Source organism: Pituophis catenifer, unplaced genomic scaffold, assembly GCF_029215685.1.
Source record: "Pituophis catenifer annectens isolate HBS135680 unplaced genomic scaffold, rPitCat1.0.hap2 SCAF_4, whole genome shotgun sequence".
Classification (NCBI taxonomy): Eukaryota; Metazoa; Chordata; class Lepidosauria; order Squamata; family Colubridae; genus Pituophis; species Pituophis catenifer.
Genome location: NW_027256884.1, coordinates 130551298 through 130569997, shown reverse-complemented (window position 1 = coordinate 130569997; position 18700 = coordinate 130551298). Strand labels below are relative to the sequence as shown.

The 18700-nt window shown below is 46.8% G+C and overlaps 1 protein-coding gene across 1 annotated transcript in view; it reads left to right on the top strand.

Annotated features, from left to right (window-relative positions):
• PDE2A (phosphodiesterase 2A) overlaps positions 1-18700 on the top strand; it is a 206578-nt gene that overhangs the window by 177433 nt on the left and 10445 nt on the right. Inside the window, 12 exon segments of the mRNA XM_070943043.1 lie at positions 3354-3393; positions 3654-3717; positions 4536-4614; positions 6119-6296; positions 7896-8008; positions 8300-8377; positions 9236-9358; positions 11429-11499; positions 12759-12881; positions 14638-14725; positions 14900-14947; positions 18430-18504. Of these exon segments, the coding sequence (XP_070799144.1) occupies positions 3354-3393; positions 3654-3717; positions 4536-4614; positions 6119-6296; positions 7896-8008; positions 8300-8377; positions 9236-9358; positions 11429-11499; positions 12759-12881; positions 14638-14725; positions 14900-14947; positions 18430-18504 (1080 nt within the window).

Sequence of the window (18700 nt, the reverse complement as noted above, 5' to 3'; positions counted from 1 at the left end):
CCTTTCTCACTCTCCTTCCTGGTGGCACAGTGGTTAGAGTGCAGCATTGTAGGCTAATTCTGCCCACTGCCAGCAGTTCGATCCTGACAGGCTCAAGTTCGACCGAGCCTTCCATCCTTCCGAGGTCGGTAAAATGACGACCCAGATTGTTGGGGGGCAATAGGCTGACTCTGTAAACCGCTTAGAGACGGCTGTAAAGCATCCTTAAAGCGGTATATAAGTCTAAGTGCTATTGCTATTACTATCTGGAATAAAGAGGTCCCTCAAAAAGCTGGCATTTGAGGAACGGAGAGGGAACTCTCAAGGTTGTTGAGAGTGTGGTCGCGCAACAGTTTCCACAATTCCTGGAGGAAACATCCTATCTGGATCCGTTCCAGTCAGGTTTCAGGTCTGGGCACAGCACGGAAACGGCATTGGTCGCGCTGGTTGATGATCTCTGGAGGGCTCGGGACAGGGGTTGTTCCTCTGTTCTGGTCCTATTAGATCTCTCAGCGGCTTTTGATACCATCGACCATGGTATCATGCTGCACCGGCTGGAAGAGTTGGGGGTGGGAGGCACCATGTTACGGTGGTTCTCCTCCTTTCTCTCCGACCGGTCGCAGTTTGTGTTGGCAGGGGGGCAGAGGTCGACCTCGAGGCCTCTCATTTGTGGAGTGCCGCAGGGATCGGTCCTCTCGCCCCTTCTGTTCAACATTTATGTGAAGCCACTGGGCGAGATCATCCGTGGCTTTGGGGTGAGATACCACCAGTACGCTGATGACACCCAGCTGTACATCTCCACCCCAGGCCACCCCAACGATGCCCTTGAAGTGATGTCCCAGTGCCTGGAGGCTGTGCGGATCTGGATGGGGAGGAACAGGCTCAGGCTCAACCCTTCCAAGACTGAGTGGCTGTGGCTCCCGGCATCCCGATATAGTCAGTTGACTCCATCACTGACTATTGGGGGCGAGTCTTTGGCCCCCACTGAAAGGGCTCGCAATCTGGGAGTCCTCCTGGATAGGCAGCTGTCTTTGGAGGAACATCTGACGGCTGTTACCAGGGGGACCTTTTATCAGGTTCGCCTGATTCGCCAGTTGCGGCCCTTTCTTGATCGGGATTCCCTGTGCACAGTCACTCACGCCCTCGTCACCTCTCGCCTTGACTACTGTAACGCTCTCTACATGGGGCTCCCCTTGAAGAGCACCCGGAGGCTCCAGCTGGTCCAGAATGCAGCAGCGCGGGTAGTGATGGGAGCAACATGGCGCTCCCATGTAACACCACTCCTGCGCGAGCTGCACTGGCTCCCGGTGGTCTTCCGGGTGCGCTTCAAGGTGTTGGTTATCACCTTTAAAGCGCTCCATGGCATAGGGCCTAGCTATCTCCGAGACCGCCTGCTGCTACCGATGACCTCCCATCGACCCGTGCGCTCCCACAGAGAGGGCCTCCTCAGGGTGCCATCAGCCAAACAATGTAGGCTGGTGGCCCCCAGGGGGAGGGCTTTCTCTGTGGGGGCTCCCACCCTCTGGAATCAGTTGCCCCCGGAGATAAGAAGAATCCAGGACCTCAATGCCTTCCGTCGTTCCCTGAAAACCTATCTTTTTCAGCAAGCCGGGTTGGCTTAAGAAGAAATTTTTAAAATTTTTAAATCCTTTAATTAGTCTGCGATTTTTAATTTTTTGGGCCAAATTTTATATATATTTTTAAATGTTTTAATATTTGTATTCTATGTTTCTTATCTTGGCTGTACACCGCCCTGAGTCCTCAGGGAGAAGGGCGGTATATAAATTCGAAATTAAATTAAAATTAAATTAAAACCCCTTTTGGGGTTTTTTTGGGTGGGGGACACTCCGTTTCTTACTGCAACATCAACTTCAAACTCTCTAGCCTGCGTTTGTTACTGCCGGGCTATTTGAGCTTCTGCAAGGTCACTCGTGGGAAGGGACAGAACAGTCCATGAGAGGTCCTCCGAGATATAAATGCCCAGAAATTTAAAACTGTAGAGATATCAGGAGATAGGGAAATAAAATTGGTTCATTCCTTTCTTTGTTTAAAATTTTTAAACTGCCTGACAGCTGAAGATCTCTAGGTAGTTTACAATAAAAACACAGTTATGCACATAAAATCAAATAAAGTGCAAAGGCATCACACAGTGGAAACGAGACAGCTGCAAGGCAGTCATTCAAAAGACTAAAACAACGTACATTAAAGTGTCATTAAAATACAATTAAGCCAGTTAAAAGGCCTGGGATGATAGAAAGGCAGTCATCTAAATCTAAAATCACAGGACATAAACACAATTAAAATCAGATTAAGAGGTCTAGGAAAATAAAAAAAAAAACTCTTCACCCAGGGTGAGAATGAGGGTAACGGACGTGCCAGCCAGGATGCCCTCAATGGGATGCCACCACAGAAAAAGCTCTCCTCCTTAACAGAGACCCACCTCACCTCCTCTATTTGGGTGATGGGATGGATCCGGAGAAGGTCTTGATTGCAAGGCCTTCAGATCCAGATAGGAGAAGGTGGTGCTCCTTCAAACAAGCTGATCTTCAGCTGCTGAAGCTTCTGAAGGTCAAAACCCGTTGAACTCCTGCAAGGTTCCAAGATATCTCCTGTAGGCTTTCATCTCAGATCTCAGGAAGAATGGTTGAAGAAATTGGGTGTGTCTAGTCTAATGAAGAGAAGGACCAGGGGTGACATGATAACAGTTTTCCAGGATTTGAGGGGCTGCCCCAAAGAAGAGGGGGGTCAAAATATTCTCCAAAGCACCAGAAGGCAGGACAAGAAGCGACGGATGGAAACTGATGAAGGAGAGAAGCAATCTGGAATTAAGGAGAATTTTATGTCAGTGAGGACAATTTATCAGAGGAACAACTGGCTTCCAGAAATGATGGATGCTCCATCACTGGAGGTCTTGAAGAAGAGTTTGGACAGCCAGAATGGTATCTAGGGACTTCTGCTGGGGCAGTGGGTTGGACTAGAAGATCTCCAAGGTCCCTTCTGGTCCTATGATTCTATGTTCAATTTGGATGAAGAATCATCCGAGAGGGAAGCAACCTAGAACTAAGGAGAAACTTCCTGACACTTAGAACAATTAACCAATGGAACAACTTGCCTCCAGAAGTTGTGAATGCTCCAACACTGGAAGTTTTTAAGAAGAGGTTGGATAACCATTTGTCTGAAGTGGTGTAGGGTTCCCAGCCTGAGCAGGGGGTTGGACTAGAAGACCTCCAAGGGCCCTTCCAGCTCTGATATTCCTTTATTCTGAGCAGTTTAGGATTGGGATAAGAGGTAGTAGTGTGTCTCCTTTCCCCAAAAAAACCCACAAAAACACCTTAGAAAGAACGAGCGCCTTCACCTGTCTTTCTTCTTCACAGGCTCTTTTGCAAGTGGCCAAGAACCTTTTCACTCACCTGGGTAGGTATCCAAGGCCACCCAGCACCGGCCAAAGGCCGGAGAAACCAGGCACTGAAAACTGGGATGTCTCCATTTCCAGACCCACCACTGAGATGTTCTGCTGATTTGGCTGTATTCCCTGAAATTGGGGGTGGGCTGCCTGGCAGGGTTCCTTTCCAGTGGAGGTGGGGTGGGAATAAGCCCTCCCACCCCCCAAAAAATATGTGTCTGAGTCCACCATCTGGTTCTCTGAGCTTCTCTCTGCCGTGTTCCTCTTTCAGATGACGTTTCGGTGCTGCTACAAGAAATCATCACGGAAGCCCGGAATCTCAGCAATGCTGAAATGTGGGTTTCATCCTGGCCAGGAGGGCCTGGTGGTCACAGCCAGTCCCTCATGGGGAGGGGAGCGACATGCTTGAGGAACAGCCCAAACAGCCACGGGGTGGGGGGAGAGGAGAGGGGTGTCTTTGGATAGCTCACAGTATCTCCAAATGCTGGAGGGGAGAGCATGGGGCGTTTCCCGGTTTTATACTTAAGTTATTTCAAGAATTTCCCTGGATGGCTCCACTTCTGATTTGTGACTCTGGGTGGAGTAATCGAAAAATAGAAGGGGGGGAGAATGGGGAGGAGTGGGGAAAGTGGGGAGAGGGAGAGATAGAGAGGGAGAGGGAGTAAAGGAGGGTGGGAGGGAGAGGAAGGAAGGAAGGAAGGAAGGAAGGAAGGAAGGAAGGAAGGAAGGAAGGAAGGAAGGAAGAGAGAAGGAGGGAGGATGGAAAGAAGCAAGGGAAGGAGAAAGAGAGAGGAAAGAAGGAAGGAAAAAGGGAGAGGAGGAGAAGGAAAGGATGGAGGGAGGATAGAAGGGAGGGAGGATAGAAGGGAGGGAGGGAGGAGGAATGGAGAGGGAGGGAAGATGAAAGGAAGGAGGAAGAGAGAGAGAGAGAGAGAGAAGGGAAGAAATGAAATAGAGAAGGAATAGAAACAAAGTACACTCTAGCCATTCTCTGCTGATAGGCAGAGCTGCCCATTCTCTTGGAGTGGGGAATTGGTCCAAGGACCCCCGGAATGGGGGCCAGCTGTCCCTGCGCCTCAGTTTCCCTTCTTCCCCCTTTTCCCTCTGCCAGGCTCTCTCCTAACCCCTTCTCCCTCATGGGATTCCCTTTCAGATGTTCGGTTTTCCTGCTGGACCGAAGCAGCCATGAGTTGGTGGCCAAGGTGTTTGACGGAGGTGTGGTGGATGACGAGGTGAGAAAAGCAGGAGGATGCGAGCGTGGAAAGAAACGAGGGGGTTGGACTAGATGACCTCCTGGGTACCTTCTGTCATTCTGAATGAAGGAGAGACGACTTAATTCAGATAGTCCTCTACTTGTGACCACAACTGAGGTCAAAAATTCCATCGCTAAGGAAGATTAATAGGGGATCGTGCCTGGTTTTACAACCCTCCCTTTCCTTTTGCCGCCGTCGTTAAGCAAATCCATGCAGCTGTTAAGTGAATCATGTGGTCATTAAGCGAATCCAGCTTTCCCCATTAACTTGGCTTGTCAGAAGCTGGCCGTGGAATTCTGGGAGTTGAAGTCCGCCAGGCTTAAAGTGGCCCAGGTTGGAGACCCCCTTGACTTAGATGACCCTTCTGGTCTCTTCCAACTCTATCATTCATGGCTGGCTGGGGAATTCTGGGAGTTGAAGTCCGCAGGTCTTAAAGTCACCAAGGTTGAGAAACACTGATTCCACAATGCAAACCAGAAGCATCTTTCTCTTTATGCATAATTTAAATTATTATTATTTTTATAAAAATTTGTAATTATATTATAACACATATATGACATTTACACAACATACAACATATAAGTATCTTATCATTTTTAAGCATTGTTTCATAGTGGTCTTCCATCAATTACTTCATTCTTCTTCCCCTATATCTTAATCTATTACTCCTTCTTCCTCTCCTCATTTTCCTTTTTTCCCCCTCCCCCCTATAGAGATCTATATATTTTAATTATATCTTTAATATTATACATTTCTACATTCATGTTATATACATTTTTGTTCCACTCCATGCACTTGTTTTATATATAGTTTATACTTCTAATCTTCTCTCCTTATAATTATTATTCTTTATATATTTAAATATATAAATTTAAATTACTATTATTGTGTTGCTTTCTTTTCTCCACGTTCTCCTTTTCCTTTCGTCACCGTTTTATATTTGTTCTGCTCTTTGTGTCGTCTTATGAAATAAGTAAAGCAAAACCGAGATATATTTATTTATTATTATTATTATTATTATTATTATTATTATTATTATTATTATTATTTAATTTGATTTATATGCCGCCCTTCTCCAGAGACTCAGGGCGGCTTACAGTGCGTTAAGCAATAGCCTTCATACTTTTGTATATTTATACAAAGTCAGCTTATTGCCCCCCACAAACTGGGTCCTCATTTAACCTACCTTAGAAAGGATGGAAGGCTGAGTCAACCTTGAGCCTTGGCGAGATTCGAACCTGCAGTAATTGCAGGCAGCTGTTCTTAATAACAGGGTGCTTTAAACCACTGTACTATTTATTAATTTATTAATTTTATTTCTATACCGCCCTTCTCCCGAAGGACTCAGGGCGGTGTACAGCCTAATTAAAAGCACAGAGACAGACAAAACTTAAAAATAATTAAAATTATTAAATGATAGGCTCAATTTAAAACCCCAAATTTAAAATTCTGCTGATTCTGCTTGCTTGGTACTCTTCCACAGAGCTATGAAATCCGGATTCCAGCCGATCAGGGCATCGCTGGCCACGTGGCTACCACGGGCAAGATCCTCAACATCAAAGACGCCTACTCTCACCCCCTCTTCTACCGCGGCGTGGACGACAGCACCGGGTTTCGCACCAGGAACATCCTCTGTTTCCCCATCAAAGACGAGAATCAGGGTGAGCAGCCCGTTGATGGGGGAGACACGTGAGTCCTGGGCAACCCTGGCCAGGATGCCTTCAGACCATCCCCAGAGATGGGCATTCTGGATTGGCAGGGGGCTTGTCTTTGAAGGCAGTGAAAGTGGTCAGGAGGAGACACAACCTGTAGGAGAGAGGAAGGGAGGAAGGAAAGGGGGAAACGAGGGAGGAAGGAAGGAGGAAGAGAAGAAAGGGAGGGGGAAAAGGAATAAGGGAGAGGAGGAGGGAGGGAGGAGGGGAACAAGGGAGGAAAGGAGGAAGAGAAGGAAGGGAGAGAAGGAAGAAGGGAGAGAAGGAGGGAGGGAGGGAGGAAAGGAAAGGAAGGGAGGAAAGAAGGAAGGAAGGGGGAGAGCAAGGGAGGAAGGAAGAAGAAAGGAAAAAGGGAGAGTAGGAAGGAAAATGGGAGAAGGGAGAGAAGAAGGGAAGGAGAGAAGGAGGGAGGAAGGGAGGAAGGGAACAATGGAGGAAAGGAGGAGAAGAAAGGGAGGCAAGGGAGAAGGGAGAGAAGGAGGGAGGGAGGGAGGGAGGAAAGGAAGGAAGGAAAAGGGAGAGGGAGAAAGGAAGGAGGAAGAGAAGAAAAGGAGGAAAGGAAGGAAGGAAGGAATGAGGGAGAGAAGAAGGGAAGAGGGAGGGAGGCAGCAAGGGAGGGTGGGAGGCAGAAAGAAGGGAGAGAAGAAGGGAGGGAGGAAGGAAGGAATGAGGGAGAGAAGAAGGAAAGAGGGAGGGAGGCAGAAAGAAGGGAGAGAAGGAGTGAGGAAAGAAGGAAGGAAAGGAAAGGAAGGAAGGAAAGGGGAGAGCAAGAGAGAAAGTAAGGAAGAGAAGAAAGGGAAGGAAGGAAGGAAGAAGAGAAGGAAGAAGAGAAGGAAGGAAGGAAGGAAAAGGAAAGAGGGAGGGAGGGAGGGAGGAAAAAGGAAGGAAGATAAGTTTTGCTGGCTGAGGAACTCTGGGAGTTGAAGTCCAGAAATCTTCAGGTTGCCAAGGTTGGAGACCCCTGCTCTAGAGAAATAAGGTTTAAGTGGTTTCTCCTCCTCCTTCCTCCTCCTCCTCCTCTTTCCTCCTCCTCCTTCCTCCTCTCTCCTTCTTCTTCTTCCTCCTTCTCCTCTTCCTTTTTCCTCCTCCTTCTTCCTCCTCCTCCTTCTCCTCTTCCTTTTTCCTCCTCCTTCTTCCTCCTCTCTCCTCCTTCCTCCTCTTCCTTCTTCTTCCTCCTCCTCCTCCTCTTCCTCTTTCCTCCTCCTTCTTCCTCCTCTTCCTTCTTCTTCGTCCTCCTTCTCCTCTTCCTCTTTCCTCCTCCTTTTTCCTCCTCCTCTTTCCTCCTCCTTTTTCCTCCTCCTCCTCTTCCTCTTTCCTCCTCCTTCTTCCTCCTCTCTCCTCCTTCTTCTTCCTCCTTCTCCTCTTCCTTTTTCCTCCTCCTTTTTCCTCCTCCTCCTCTCTCCTTCTTCTTCCTCCTCCTTCTCCTCTTCCTTTTTCCTCCTCCTTCTTCCTCCTCCTCCTTCCTCCTCTTCGTCTTTCCTCCTCCTTCTTCCTCCTCTCTCCTCCTTCCTCCTCCTCCTTCCTCCCCATCATTCTTTTATCTTCCAGAGGTGATTGGAGTGGCCGAGCTCGTCAATAAAATCAACGGGCCATGGTTTAGCAAATTCGACGAGGATCTGGCCACCGCCTTCTCCATCTACTGTGGTATCAGCATTGCTCATGTACGTGAGTTTTATTCTCTTCCCCCCCCCCCCCCCGATGGCTCTTGGCTCTTGTCCAGGTGGAACCGAGCAGCTTCCGGGTGCAGAGAGTCAGATGGATCCACTGGGAAATTCCGGGATCTGGATCTCAATGAATCCAGATGGAAGGTTGCGCATAAACCTGGTTCCTTCTGGGAGGAGGCTTCTGGGGGAAAAAAAAACCCTGGAAAATTAACTTATTAATATCTCCCTCAGAGAAGTGGCATGCACCAGGATGGACTGAAAAAAAACCTTTCCTTTTTCTTCCTGCAGTCCTTGCTCTACAAGAAGGTCCATGAGGCTCAGTACCGAAGCCACCTGGCCAACGAGATGATGATGTATCACATGAAGGTAATCCAGAGGCTAAAATGAAGGACCCGGTCAGAAGGATAATTTTGGGTTCCAGCTCAAGCTGGAGTTGCACAGGAATAAATAAAAACGAGATCCAGACAGCTGGGAGGGAAGCAGAAATATTCATCCCCTAAAAGCAAGGAGGTCTGGCTTTAGGGGCAGCTACAGAGAAATGGGGTACAGCAACATAGTGTTAGAGGGGAGCTTGTCCTGAGAGTGGAAGTATCTATGTGCTGATTCTAGGGTGACCCTTGAGGGGCATGTGTGTGGGTGGGTATCTATTCTTGTGAACATGCAGTTCCGCTGGGAGACCTAATTTAATTAACTCTTTTGCAGACCTTCTCCTTTGATATGTGGATTAGGTCTGTGTAACTTACTTGGAGGTTTAAGGAAGTTTTGAGTAAAAGATCTGCACCCGTTTGCTATTTTTACTTGATTTTATAGAGCAATAGAGACAGAGAGACAGAGAGAGATCTGTATGTCTGTATGTCAATCTATATATCATCTGTATCTGTCTACAGTATCTATCTTTATATACATCCATCCTTCTATCTATCTGTCTATCTATCTATCTATCTATCTATCTATCTATCTATCTATCTATCATCCATCCATCATCCATCCATCCATCCATCTATCATCTATCATCTCTATCTTATCTATCATCCATCTATATCTATATTTATCTCATCCATCATTTATCTATCATTATCTATCTATGTATTATCTGTCCATCCATCCATCCATCCACTTTGTGTCTCCTCCCGTCGCTCTCTGGGGCCTGGCATTGTTGCTTCATCAGAAGAAGTCACCCATCCATTTTCCATTTGGAAATGTTGAGTCCCTTTCCTCTTCCAGGTATCTGAAGATGAGCACACCAAACTTCTCCACGAAGGAATCATCCCAGTTTCACAAATCGACCCGAACTTCGCCCAATTCACGTACACACCACGATCCCTTCCTGAGGACGACACATCAATGGTAAATATGAGTTCTGATTTGCCTGCTTAAAGCACCTTGGTTGATTGATTGATTGATTGATTGATTCATTCATTCATTCATTCATTCATTGATCAATTCATTCATTCATTCATTGATCAATTCATTCATTTAATCATTCATGTAATCATTCATTTATTCATTCATACGTTGATCAATTCATTCATTGATCAATTCATTCATTTAATCATTCATTTAATCATTCATTTATTCATTCATTCATTGATCAATTCATTCATTTAATCATTCATTTAATCATTCATTTATTCATTCATACATTGATCAATTCATTCATTGATCAATTCATTCATTTAATCATTCATTTATTCATTCATTCATTGATCAATTCATTCATTTATTCATTCATTCATTGATCAATTCATTCATTTAATCATTCATTTATTCATTCATTTATTCATTCATTTATTCATTCATACGTTGATCAATTCATTCATTGATCAATTCATTCATTTAATCATTCATTTATTCATTCATTCATTGATCAATTCATTCATTTAATCATTCATTTATTCATTCATTTATTCATTCATTCGTTGATCAATTCATTCATTTAATCCTTCATTGAATGAATGAGCCCAACATTTCTTTTGCTAAGCTAAACAACTTGTCAAGTGGGTTTTGCCCCATTTTACAACCTCACACTTGCCAAGGGACTCAGGGGAGGTTATGCAGGTTGGAAAACATCAAACATCAAATAATGAACCCATGAAATCCTTTGGCACCAAGGACCGTCCACCAGGCAGCTGCCAATGAAAGCTTAGCGGAGTCCCTGGTGGAAACAAACCCCTCTGTTTTTATGGCATCCACTCGAAGCCAGGAAGGTCAGGGCTCTTGAGAACCTGGGCAGGCCCCAGAGCAGGAAAAGCTACCCTCGTCAGTGGCCACCAGCATCTGGAGTCACGCCTGCAAGGCCACCAGTGGCCACGTGACTGTCCGTGTAACTGTGGTCACATGGGCACACCATTACATTCTGGATCAGCAGTAACTTCAGAGTGTCCTCCGAGAGGGAGGAGGAGAAGAAGGGAGGAGGGGGGAAGGAAGGAAGGAAGGAAGGAAGGAAGGAAGGAAGGAAGGAAGGAAGGAAGGAAGGGGAGGAGAAGGAGAAGGAGAAGGAGGAGGAGGAGGAGGAGGTAGGAGAAGAAGGAGGAGGAGTGAAGGGAGGTGGAGGAAGAAGAAAGAGGAGAGAGAGGGAAAGGGAGAGGGAGGAGGAGGAGTGAAGGAAGGAAAGAAAGAAGAGAGAGAGGGAAAGGGAGAAGGAGGAGAAGGAAGGAAGGAAGGAGGAGAGAGAGGGAAAGGGAAGGGATGGGGAAGAGGAGAAGGAAGAAGGAGGGAGGGGGAAAAAGTGGGAAGAGGAGAAGAAGGTAGGGGGAAGGAAGGAAGGAAGAGGCGGAGAAGGAGAAGGTAGGAGAAGAAGGAGGAGGAGTGAAGGGAGGAGGTGGAGGAAGAAGAAAGATGAGAGGGAAAGGGAGAGGGAGAAGGAGGAGAAGGAAGGAAGGAAGGAGGAGAGAGAGGGAAAGGGAGAGGGAGGAGGAGGAGTGAAGGAAGGAAGGAAAGAGGAGAGAAAGGGAAAGAGAGAGGGAGGAGAAGGAAAGAAGGAAGGAGGAGAGAGAGGGAAAGGGAGAGGGAGGAGGAGGAGTGAAGGAAGGAAGGAAAGAGGACAGAAAGGGAAAGGGAGAGGGAGGAGAAGGAAAGAAGGAAGGAAGGAGGAGAGAGGGAAAGGGAAGGGATGGGGAAGAGGAGAAGGAAGAAGGAGGGAGGGGGAAAAAGAGGGAGGAGGAGGAGAAGGTAGGAGGGGGAAGGAAGGAAGAGGAGAAGGAGAAAGTAGGAGAAGAAGGAGGAGTGAAGGGAGGAGGTGGAGGAAGAAGAAAGAGGAGAGAGAGGGAAAGGGAGAGGAATGGGGAAGAGGAGAAGAAGGAGGAGAGAGGGAGGGAAAGAAAGAGGGAGGGGGAGGCAGAGGCGGAGGAAGGATGTTTCGCCATCAACCTTTTCCCCTCAACTCACCTTTCTCTTTCTTTCCTTTTCCCCCCACAGGCCATTCTGAGTATGCTTCAGGACATGAATTTCATCAGCAGCTACAAAATCGACCGTCAGACCCTGGTCAGGTACGGTTGGGAGAAGGGAACAAGCCGGTTTTTCCTTTTTCTTCTTCTGGATCCCGAAGTCATAAAAAGGACTTGATTTGCTTCTCCGTTTGGACACCAGGTTTAGTGCGTTGTTTAATGCACAGCGTCAGCCGAGGAGATCCACAGAAACTTTGGGGTCCTTGGTGATGTCTGAGCTGGGTGGTTTTCTTGCAGACGTTTCATGACCTAACTAGGTAACATCATCAGTGTTAGAAGGTGTGGGGGTTGTGGGGTGGGGAAGGAGGAGGAGGAGGGGAAGGAGGACTGTAGGGTCCTTGGTGCTCCCTGAGCCTGATGGTTTTCTTGCAGGTTTTTAATAGTAAGTAAAAATAAGAGTGAGCCCCCTCCCTTCTAGCACTGATGGTGTTACCTAGTTGGGTCATGAAATGTCTGCAAGAAAACAGCACAACTTAGAGAGCACCAAGGACCCCACAATCCTCCTCCTCCTTATGATACAACCAGTCATGAAACCAGTTCAACTACTTCAAGTGATGACGATGATCACGATAGCCCTGATGTCGGAGCCTGAATCTGAAGAGGAAGATGAGCCCGAAGTGGAGCCAAAGGGAGATCGAGGGGGCGGCTTTGGAGGAAAATGGGGAGGAGCAGGGCCAGGGTCTTTCAGGACTGGAATGGCTTGTAGGCAGGGAGGAAGGGGGGAGCAGGATGACCAAGAGAACATGAGAGACAGAGCTCAGGCGATGAGCAAGGACCGACCCCTCCTGATCCTCGAGCATGGAGAGCGGAGAGAAGGCGAGAACAGCATAGACTGACTGGGCTATTTGGGAGGAGAGCACCCCGCCCCTCTCCACAAGGCACACCTGGGGACTGAGACTGAAGGAGAACACTGTGGAGAGGGGCATTTGTCAGGAACAAATGCTGAATTCCTGGAGGGTTGAGCGTTTGAACTTTCCTGGATTCCTTGCATTCTTTCTGGGTTTCTGGATTACTTGCCTTGCTCCTTTGCTTCCTGGACTCCTCGACTAGCCCTGCCGGATTTCTTGCTGTGCAGCCGTGGTGCTCACAGCGTTGGGCTGGACTATTTGCAGCCAGAGGCTGCTTGAGGTGTGTCTCTGTGTCATCACTTCGCTCTGGGACTTGCCAGAAACGTGGGAGCGTTTGGGGCAATTTGGAGCAATAAAGGGGCGGTTTGAACTGCCAGCTGCCTGTGTTATCTCTGTGCTGTGCCCCAGGTCATCACACTGTCTCTTTTTGTGTCTGTGTGTCATTTTCCTCAGGTTCTGCCTCATGGTGAAGAAGGGGTACAGAGACCCTCCCTATCACAACTGGACGCACGCTTTCTCCGTGTCCCACTTCTGCTACTTGCTGTACAAGAATCTGGAGCTCATCAATTATCTGGAGTAAGTGAATGTGGATGATGGGCTTCATTTACGTTCGGGATCATAGGGGATGGAGACCCTACGGCTTAAGGATCTTAAGCATCTCGGAGCAACAGAAGCTGAGGTTGAACCAACAGCTCTTGGTCCCTGTTCAGCTTGTGGAAGTCGGGGTGCCAGCTTTCAAAACCCAGCAAAGATCCGTTGAGGCTCCCCGAAGCAATTTCCTTCATTGATTCTTTGCCTTTAGGGAGAAATCTTGCAAAATGAAATCCTCAACTTATAACCCATTCGTTGAGTGACCGTTCCGAAGTTACAACAGCACAGGGAAAAAGAAACTTAGGATCCTTTTTCACACTCACGACCGTTACATTATACGATTTGCTATCGTATTCAATGAGAAAGAAAGGAAAAGAAAGAGGGAACGGGAAGGGAAGGAAGGGAAGGGAGGGGAAGAAAAGAAAAGAAGGAAGAAAAAAAGAAAGAAAGAAAGAAAGAAAGAAAGAAAGAAAGAAAGAAAGAAAGAAAGAAAGAAAGAAAGAAAGAAAGAAAGAAGAGAGAGGGAGAGGAAAAAGAGAGAAAAACAGAAATGAGAGGGAGGGAGGGAGAGGGAGAAAGAGAGAGAGAGAGAGAGAGAGACCCATTTCCCACAGAAAACACCATGGCTGGGGTATCATGTGACTGGGTGGGAGTGATGCTGAGTTGGCCACGCCCACCCAGGTTTTGGGGCTCCAAACTCAATTGCAGAAAATACGACTTCAGCATCAGTCAATGCCTGGAATGCTCTACCTGACTCTGTGGTCTCTTCCCCAAACCCCCAAAACTTTAACCTTAAAGTTTAAGATTTAAAGATTCGCTGAAATGGGTCTAGAGATTAAGGAATATAGATAAAATTTTGATTTATAAGTTGAAATAAAAATAGAGTTGTACATATTTGGGAAGTAAGATTTGTGGTGATAAAATGTAAGGTAAACACTTAGATGAAGATGTCAGAATATTTTAAATATTTTAAATTTAAATTTTTAAATATTTTAAAAATTTCTGTTTTTGATTTTTATTTTATTTATTTATTTATTTATTTATTTATTTATTTATTTATTTATTTATTTATTTATTTAATTTTTATACCGCCCTTCTCCCGAAGGACTCAGGGCAGTGAACAGTTAAAATAACATACATATAAAATGTGAATATAAGATGATTAAGCCAATTTGGTTCATCGGTTAAGAATCTTCAGCATAAAGATTTAGAACGATTAGAAGAGATTTATGCCAGCCCGGCTTGGTGAAATAGAATTTTGATTGACAATTGGAAATAATGAGTAGAGTTTATATGGAAATTAAGGTTTTGATGATACAATAGTTTAGTTTAGAATAAGACGTTAGAATTTGTGTTAAAAATTTGAGTTTGAATTTTAAAAAGATGCAATGAGAAAATTGGGATTAGAGCTTGTTAAAGGAATATAAACGATTGTACCTATCTATGGCTGGATCAAGACTTGGTTCTTAAAAGATATATTTTACGTTTATGTTTGGAAAAAACAATAAAAAATATTTTTCCAAAAAAAAAAAAACTTTAACCTTAGACTGTGGACCTCGCCCCATTCCTAAGAGGTCTGTAAGGGGCGTGCATAAGAGCAGCAGCGTGCCTTCCGTCCCTCTCCTAATATTCCTTTTTACTTTTACTTCTTTTCCTGTATTCAAATTGTGCTTATACTTTTACCTGTAATCTTATATATGCTTGATAAATAAACTTACGATTATGATTATCTTCCCCGTAGAGACATCGAAATCTTCGCCTTGTTCATTTCCTGCATGTGCCACGACTTGGACCACCGAGGCACCAACAATTCTTTTCAAGTGGCATCGGTAAGGTTGGGAAGCCCCCTCCCCCACCCCTCTGCAAGGGAGAATGAAGGGTTGGGTCTTGCTCGATGCAGCATTGGGCTAAGGACCACCCACCCCCTCCCCCCGTTGGGGGTCTCCTTCACCCATACCCAACCTCTCCAGTGAGACAGATCTCCCTTCTCCCTTCTCTTCCAGAAATCCGTCCTGGCTGCTTTGTACAGTTCCGAAGGATCCGTGATGGAGGTAAAGGAAGGAAGACGGGGACCAGCCCCATAGCTGAGAAGGGCCAACCGTCTTTAGTATGAGAAAAGGGGAGGGCAACTACAACATAGAATCAGAGACAGGATAGCAGCCTTCCAAGCTTTGAGGGGCTGCCCCAAAGAAGTGGGGGGGGGAGTCTACCTATTCTCCAAAGCAACAGAAGGCAGGAGAAGAAGCAACAAATGGGAATTAATCAAGGAGAGAAGCAACATGGAATTAAGGAGGAATTTCCTGACAGTGAGGACAATTAACCAGTGGAACAGCTTGCCACCAGAAGTTGTGAATGCTCCAACACTGGAAGTTTTTAAGAAGAGGTTGGATAACCATTTGTCTGAAGTGGTGAAGGGTTTCCTGCCTAAGCAGAGAGTTGGACTAAAAGACCTCCAAGGTCCCTTCCAACCCTTCTCTTCTCTTCTCTTCTCTTCTCTTCTCTTCTCTTCTCTTCTCTTCTCTTCTCTTCTCTTCTCTTCTCTTCTCTTCTCTTCTCTTCTCCTTCTCTTCTCCATCCTTCTCTCTTCTCTTCTTCTTCTCTCCTCCATCCTTCTCTCTTCTCTTCTCTTCTTCTTCTCTCCTCCATCCTTCTCTCTTCTCCTTCTCTTCTCCATCCTTCTCTCTTCTCTTCTCTTCTCCTTCTCTTCTCCATCCTTCTCTCTTCTCTTCTCCTTCTCTTCTCCATCCTTCTCTCTTCTCTTCTCTTCTCCTTCTTCTCTCCTCCATTCTTCTCTCTTCTCTTCTCTTCTCCTTCTCTTCTCCATCCTTCTCTCTTCTCTTCTCTTCTCCTTCTCTTCTCCATCCTTCTCTCTTCTCTTCTCCTTCTCTTCTCCATCCTTCTCTCTTCTCTTCTCTTCTCCTTCTTCTCTCCTCCATTCTTCTCTCTTCTCTTCTCTTCTCCTTCTCTTCTCCATCCTTCTCTCTTCTCTTCTCTTCTCCTTCTCTTCTCCATCCTTCTCTCTTCTCTTCTCTTCTCCTTCTTCTCTCCTCCATTCTTCTCTCTTCTCTTCTCTTCTCCTTCTCTTCTCCATCCTTCTCTCTTCTCTTCTCTTCTCCTTCTCTTCTCCATCCTTCTCTCTTCTCTTCTCCTTCTCTTCTCCATCCTTCTCTCTTCTCTTCTCTTCTCCTTCTTCTCTTCTCTTCTCTTCTCTTCTCTTCTCTTCTCTTCTCTTCTCTTCTCTTCTCTTCTCTTCTCTTCTCTCCTCTCCTCTCCTCTCCTCTCCTCTCCTCTCCTCTCCTCTCCTCTCCTCCCCTCCCCTCCCCTCTCCTCTCCTCTCCTGGAAGGGACCTCTGAGGTCTTCTAGTCCAAGACCGTCCTCAAGCAGGAGACCCTCTACCGTTCCAATAAACGAAAGGAGGAGGCCGTGATGGGGACCCTGTGAGGCTCCATCTCTTGTGGATTCAGGAATCCGTTGCCCTCTTTGCCAGATGGGGACTAGGGTCAAATCTGGCCCAAGCAGAAGAGAAAATCCAGTGGGCTGAAGTGTCTTCAGGATGCCTTCCTTTCTCTGTAGCTTGTGGGAAAATCCCTGGGAATTAACTTGGGTCTGAACAGAACAGTCACCAATACCGGTAGCCTTGACTCACAACAGTTGTTAGTGACCGTTCGAAATTATGACGACACTAAAAATAAAGTGACTTATGACCATTTTTCACACTTACGACCCCTGCAGCATTCTCTTGGTCACGTGATCTAAATTCAAAGGCTTGGCAACTGGCAGGTACTTAGGACTGTTTTGGTGTCCTGGGGGTCACGTGATTCCCCTCTGGCGCCCTTCTGACCAGCAAAGTTGATGGAGAAGCCAGATTCGCTTAACAACCGTGTGACTCATTTAACCACTGCACTGATTCGCTTAACGACCGCGGTGAGAAAGGTCGTAAAACGAAAGGACGAAACTCACTTCACAGGTGTCTCACACATCAACATAAATTTTGGGCTCAGTTGTGGCCGTAAGTCGAAGAACTGCCTCTAAATAAGTAAGTGAGTAAACAAACATACATACATACAAATAATGTTTCAATTACATCAAGGCCGCCATCTTGATTCTTTTGAACACCCCCCCTCCCCCGGGGCCCTCTGCTGGGAGACACAGATGGAGTAGTGAATCCATCATATTTATTGTGGCCCCTCCAGCAGCCGAATCAAAGGAGGAGGAGGAGGAGGTGTGGGAATCAGAGTCAGCATCAGGGCAACCTGGGAGCTCGGAGGGGAAAAAGGGAATGGAGCCGTCAGAGAGAGAGAGACAGAGGCAGAGCCTGGGCCGTCTGTCAGCCGTCAGATGGAGGGTCAACAGCCCCCAGGTCTGGAGGTGGCTGATGAGGAGGAGGAGGAACAGCTGGGTCCAGTGCCTGATGCTCAAATGCACAGAAGGCAGAGGAGAGGAGAGCAGTGGAAATCTATGGGCCGGTCCTTGGGATGGAAGAGCCACCGTTGCAAGCAAAGCCCCACCCTCACTCTGGGGATCAAAGGCAGTGGGGGGAGATGAATAGATGGGACAGACAACTATTCATCTTCTGGACGGACGGAATTCTTAGCCTGCGGTGAGAGAGAAACTTTTTGCCGGGGCTGCTGGCGCTCCTAATTAAAGGAATCTTTGAGTTCACTTCAGAAGGTTTGTCATCTTTGGGGAGCCGAGTCAGAACAATATTTCTATCACCATCCCTGCTCTGTGGGATCAAATCCTCTACAAGAAAGTCCTTGACTTACGACTTTCTTTGTGGGACCAGAATTTCCACTGTCCAAAGCAGGTTGTTCAGTGAGTCACGCGCTGATTTTTACGGCATTATTCGGGGGGGGGGGCACCGTTGTGAAGTGAATCGCCAATGTTGTTAAACGAGTCACACGGTTGTTAAGTGAATACGGGTTCCCCAGTTGACCTTCCTTGTCGTAAATGGTGATTTCCGTGACACCCCCCACCCCACCCCCGGGAGAGTGCAACGGTCCCAAATACATGCCAGTCCTCAAATTTTGATCATGCGACCCTGGGGGAATTCTGCGACGGCTGTAAGTGTGAGGACAGATTATAAGTCACTTTTTTCTTAGCATTCTTGTAACATCAAGAATATAGAGCCGAGGTGGCGCAGTGGTTAGGGTGCAGTAGTGCAGCTACTTCAGCTGACTGCTAGTTCAGCAGGTCAGCGGATCAAATCTCACCGGCTCAAGGTTGACTCAGCCTTCCATCCTTCCGAGGTGGGTAAAATGAGGACCCAGATTGTTAGGGGGCAATAGGCTATTTAGTATATACTGTCTTTGGTGTAAGCCGCCCAGAGTCCTCGGAGAGTGGGCGGCATAGAAATACGACTAATCAATCAATCAATCAATCAAAAGGTTGCTCAATAATTGGTTGTGAGGCGAGGGCTACCTGTGTTCCACTGCACAACCCAATATGCACTTACACAAAATGATTGATTTATGAGTGCAATTATGCACTAAATTCATTGACATCTCCGCTGTGGTGTTTTGTTTGCCTCAGAGACACCATTTCGCTCAAGCCATCGCCATCCTGAATACGCACGGCTGCAACATCTTCGACCATTTCTCTCGCAAGGTGGGCTTCCTGGGCAGGCCGAGCCTCATCCGTGGGAGGGAGAAATTGGGGAGGGGGCTTTTAAAAAGGGAGCAGGGGGTTTTATGGCACAGGGGATAGATACGATCTTGACTTCTTTGGCACTCGTCCCTCTCCCCAGGTGGCCCTGGGGTATGCGAACTGGGGGGGGGTTCTGGGAGTTGAAGTCCAGCTCTGG